The sequence below is a fragment of the Sebastes fasciatus genome, chromosome 6 (genome assembly GCF_043250625.1).
Source record: "Sebastes fasciatus isolate fSebFas1 chromosome 6, fSebFas1.pri, whole genome shotgun sequence".
Classification (NCBI taxonomy): Eukaryota; Metazoa; Chordata; class Actinopteri; order Perciformes; family Sebastidae; genus Sebastes; species Sebastes fasciatus.
In genome coordinates this window covers 15,712,698-15,718,180 of record NC_133800.1, presented here as the reverse complement: position 1 = coordinate 15,718,180, position 5,483 = coordinate 15,712,698, and the positions used below count along the sequence as shown (strand labels likewise).

The 5,483-nt window shown below is 39.6% G+C and overlaps 1 protein-coding gene across 1 annotated transcript; it reads left to right on the top strand.

Annotated features, from left to right (window-relative positions):
• Positions 1 to 2,828: 2,828 nt before the first annotated feature.
• LOC141769130 (hydroxycarboxylic acid receptor 2-like) lies at positions 2,829 to 4,042 on the top strand. Its single transcript, XM_074637883.1, has one exon. The coding sequence runs from the start codon at positions 2,935 to 2,937 to the stop codon at positions 3,907 to 3,909; it is 975 nt and encodes a 324-aa protein (XP_074493984.1). The 5' UTR covers positions 2,829 to 2,934; the 3' UTR covers positions 3,910 to 4,042.
• The last annotated feature ends 1,441 nt before the right edge of the window (positions 4,043 to 5,483 follow it).

Genomic DNA, 5,483 nt, shown 5'->3' with positions numbered 1-5,483 from the left:
CACAGGGAAAAAGTATTGAACACGCTTACTGATATTTATTTAATACTTTGTACAAAAGCCTTCAATTATGTGAAGTTTGCCAGTACCGTATGCTGAAAAGCAGCCCCACACCATGATGTTCCCACCTCCAAACTTCACTGTTGGTATGGTGTTTTTAGGGTGATGTGCAGTGCCATTTGTCCTCCAAACATGGTGTGTATTATGGCATCCAAAGAGTTAAATTTTGCTCTCATCTGACCAGACTATATTCTCCCAGTATTTCACAGGCTTGTCCAAATGTTGTGCAGCAAACTTTAAACGAGCTTCAACATGCTTTTTCTTCAGCAATGGAGTCTTGCGTGGTGAGCGTGCATACAGGCCATGGCGGTTGAGTGCATTACTTATTGATTTCTTTGAAACAATTGTACCTGCTAATTCCAGGTCTTTCTGAAGCTCTCCACAAGTGGTCCTTAGCTCTTGGACAACTCTTCTGATAATTCTTTTCACTCCTCTGTCAGAAATCTTGCGAGGAGAACCTGGTCATGGCCAGTTAATGATGAAATGATGTTCTTTCCACTTCCGGATTATGGCCCCAACAGTGCTAACTGGAACTTTCAGAAGTTTAGAAATGCGTCTGTAACCAATGTCATCAGGATGTTTTGCAACAATAAGGTTGCAAAGGTCTTGAGAGAGCTCTTTGCTTTTACCCATCATGAGATGTTTCTTGTGTGACACCTTGGTAATAAGACACCTTTTTATAGGCCATCAGTTGGGACTGAAACAGTTGATATTAATTTGCACTGACAAGGAGTCGGATTAATTTCTAATTACTGATAGATTTCAACTGTTGTCTTGGCTTTCCTTGCCTTTTTGCACCCCCCTTTCCTCATGTGTTCAATACTTTTTCCCTGTGTCATTTCACATTATTACACATAACTTAATTTCTTAACTTGTTTGTTTTGGTTTCTTTGTGTGTATAGATTACTTGGGTTGTTACCAACATCTGGTGAAAATTTCATGTCAATAGCGCCTTTGGAAATATATTTACTGAGAAAAATGGTGACGTGTTCAATACTTATTTTACCCGCTGTATATATATACAATTTAGTGATATCTCCGCAGTTGTGGTAAGACAGAGTAAAAATGCGATCAAGACCTTCAAAAAGTGGTCCTGTGATCGGTCTATACAACACTGCTGGATGGACACATCAGTGAACTGGGACCATCAGGTCCGAGTTTGGACAATGACAGCTCGGCAGTGACATTAAGAGACTTAAATAAAATAAAATGTTCAATTAAATTCATCTTTATATAGCGTCAAATCATAACAGAAGTTGTCTCGAGACGCTTTTTATATAGAGCAGGTCTAGACCGTACTCTATAAAAAAACAGACCAGCCTTTGTGTTTCAGGTTGTTGTGCTTCACTCATCTGAAGTCATGTACACCGTCGGTCAGGTTTTTGTCCAGCATCTACTGGCTTGGTCCATTGTCCCCTCAATCCTGAGCAGTCTCCCAGTCTGTTATACTGGGATGCATCATTGCTGTAGGTGGAGGAGAGGAGCGGTGCTTGGTTTTTCACAGTTGTAGCTCTTGGCATGCAACAACAAGTTGAGTTTTTTGTCTGATCCTGCCACAATTTCTTTTCTCAGTCCTAAAAGTGGTGAGTAACACCAGTATATGTGTCATGTGGCTTGTGGCAGCAACTGCAAATTCTCACATGTTGCACTATAGGGTTAGTTAGCTATGACCCTTCTTTGAAAACTCACTTTTGTTTTGGGAGTACAAAGTAAATCGCATTTCTTTCTTTGTTATTACTTATACAAAGATTTAAAATTAAAGGAATAGTGTGTAACATTTTTGGGGATCTATTAGCAGAAATTGAATATAATATTCAGTGTTTAATGTTTTCATTAGTGTATAATCACCTGAAACTAAGAAAACTCGTGTTTTTGTAAGCTTAGAAGGAGCCCTTCATATGGGAGTGGGTCCTCTTTACGGAGTCCGCCATGTTGCTACAGTAGCCCAGAACGGACAAACTAAACACTGGCTCTAGAGAAAGCCTTTCACGTTTTTACATTACCTGAAGGCCACCGTAGTTCTCCGACAAACTTGTGAAACTGTGGTAATGTGAGTCGCCGAGTGCAAAACCATGGTACCGCCAGCTGCCGTGTGATTTCCGTTGCTCCTAAAGTAGTGTTGTCATGGTTTTGCACTCAGTGGCTCATGTTACCGCAGTCTTGAAAAGGCAGGAGTGGACGGAGGGGTACTCAATTGGTTGCAATCTGTAACCACACCACTAGATGCCGCCAAATCCTGCACACTGTGCCTTTAGTTATATAACTGCAAAATGTAGCAAAAGTTAAGGGGCTAAAAGTCAGAACAGATAATCTACATACTTCCCAGTTCCTAAATGAATACAACCAAGAATAAGAATTCTCACGTAGACTTAATAACGATTGAAACAAGAACCATCAATTAAACATGCAGTAACAGGGGTGTTAGTTCTGCAAAACAGGTGTATTAACTTCCAGGAAAGGGTCCCCCATGTGGAACATTACAGACTTTATTCAAGTGGATTATTTTGATTGAAGATTAATGCAATAAGATAAAGAACTCATTAGTGATTTTTATAGAAGCCTTAAGGGTAAGGTGTGTAATAGGTTTCCACATGCAAGGGTATTGTGAACTGAAGTTCTCCCTTATTTTCTGGCCCCTCTGATGTAATTAGCCATCCATTTGTAATTTTCTAGAAAATGATAGCATTCTTGAGAAATACAGTCGACTGTGTATTCATATTTAATAAAAAGCAGAACTGCCTGGCTTCCTGTCAATGCAAGAAACCACAAACACTTTTTTTTTTTTTTTCGTTTAGACGTTTCCCTTTAAAGAATGCGGAGTCAGTAGAGGTTATTTCACTGATCTGCAGCCAGCGAGGCAGCAACAACTTACTCAACATGAAATGCCATTTCAATGGAACTCTGCTGATCAGCGTGCTCCCGCCGGTGTTGGTGACAGAGTCTATTTTTGGAATCCTTGGAAATGGTTTAGCTCTCTGGATCTTCTGCATCCACCTGAGGCCCTGGAAGAGCAGCACGGTGTTACTCTTCAACCTGGCGATGGCTGATTTTCTGCTCAACCTGGCTTTGCCTTTCCGTGCCAGCTACTACATGTCTGGGATCAAGTGGATGTTTGGAAGCAGTATGTGCAACATCTGCCTCTTCATGCTGGCGATGAACCGCAGTGGAAGTACCTTCTTCTTGATGGCTATCGCTGTGGACAGGTACATGCGTGTGGTGCATCCCCATCATTCCATCAACTCTCTGAGCATCTCCAAAGCCATGTGTGGAGCACTTGCAATATGGCTGATCACCATCGCAATGACAGCTCATGTCTTCCATCTGAAACACGTCAACACAACCTACTGTGAGAGCTTCATGATTGACACTGAAGCCAAACATGATCTGAACTGGCACAAGTTTGAGTTTCTCTTCTCCTTCTATATACCTCTGCTGGTGATTCTCTACTGCACATTCCACATCATTGACCACCTGAGGAGGAGACAGCTGGCCCAGCAAGCGAAGATTAAGAAGGCTCTGTGGTTCATCGCAATAGTGGCGGCGCTCTTCATCGCTTGCTTCCTCCCGAGCAACATCGTGCAGCTGCTGCTTTGGATCAAGACCATCCGAGCAACCAGCACCCTCCCCGAATCTGAAGTCTGTCCGGCTCTGGAAGAGCTGACCACCGCGTTTTACACCAGCATCAGCTTGACCTATCTCAACAGCGTGTTGGATCCTGTAGTTTACTACTTCTCAAGCCCGGCCTTCAAGAACATCTGCAGGAGAGCTCTTCATCTGTCCCACACAGAGAGTGTTGAAAGTTCAGAGAAGAAAACTCGAGAAACAGGCTCCCAGTCGCTCAGCCAGCTGTGATCACAAAAATCCAGGAAATCATGGAGATGGATGCAGCTCCGTGGCCAGGATTATGATTGTTGTCTTGATTGTTTGCAAAGTTCTCATATAAGTGCTACAGCCAGCAATGTGCTATTTTTACTTCTCTTATCCAGTAGTTATCCAGTATATATTGACTGCACTGAAAAAAAAGTATTGCCCTTTGGAAAACATATGCTATTGTAAAGTTGTGTTATTTTTTACTTCTCTATATATTGACTGCACTTTTCTAAATATGTCTTTTGCAAAACATATGCATATTGTAGAGCTTTGAAATAATTTATGTTAATGTTAAGTTGTATTAATGAAGTCCATTGCATTAACCAGACGTTGTTTTCATACTTATTACATCATAGGAATAAAATGTAATATTGTGATTCTGAGAAAACTGTATTATAGTTATGGAAACACACATATCAACTGTTATAAATCTCATAATGTCCCATAGCTTTCTCTTATCAGGTGTTCTATGATCATAATGATACCAAGTCATATTAATGAGATATATGAAGGTCATTTCTAGATTAAAAAAAAAAAAAAAACTCTCTCCAAATGTTTTTTATTTGGATAATGCAATGTCCTCCTTGTTGGAACAAGTATAGCTTTCATTAAAAGATGTGGCATGTTTTTCTGGATTATTTCATTTGACATGAAGTGCACTTATACATAGAAATTACTATAAGAACTGAGCACCATAAAGCTAATAAATCAAGGATTCATATTTAAATACTTGTATCATACAATCACTGCATGACAGGAATGCTTTGTAGTGCAATACAACTCAAGCACATTAGATTCAAATGTGCAGTAGTCTGGTCAAAATGGCCTTGTATCTTACACATCCAAGAAAAGTTAGTGAGAATGTATATTATGATAATTAGATGTTTGCTTGTTATATGTAGCCATCTATATATTATTACCTGCCTAGGGAATAAGGATGAAAATTAGCATTCTTGCTAACTCCTGCAGGTTTACAGCTTGTATTTACTGATGTTCATTAACTCATTAAATAAATAAATAAAATAATGTGAGGCAAAAAACAAGTAATTCTTACTGACTTCATTCACATGAGTGAGTGAGCAGCTTCACACACAGCTGTGTTTTGCTTACGCCTATAACTTCTGCGGCGGCGAGGCACCATTAATAGTTCTCAGTGTAGGCGATGTGGTTCACAAATATGGTGCATGCATAACAGATATAAACACACAAAGCGTAAAACCACAAACGCCTCCTCACGTACGTTTAGATGGTTCCCGAGAAGTTTGCAGACAGCATATTCTAATGAAATTGTTATTTCCTTGACCAAAAGTAAACTCAATAACCTCACATGCAGGCAATAACCTCAAATAAATAACAGATTCATATAGAACCACTTGAATTATATTATCTCTAATGCACATTTAGTTGCAATACAACTAATAGAGAAAACTACCAGCAACAATCTAAATAACCATTTAGTTTTTGCAAACACAAAAACGAATTTGTTTGATATTTCACTCAATCTACATATTGCATGCTGACACCACATTCACAACTCTTCATTTATGCTAAACAGA

Bases quoted from the DNA above. Each gene is read 5' to 3' on its own strand.
- LOC141769130 (XM_074637883.1), top strand. From the start codon at position 2,935: ATGAAATGCCATTTCAATGGAACTCTGCTGATCAGCGTGCTCCCGCCG.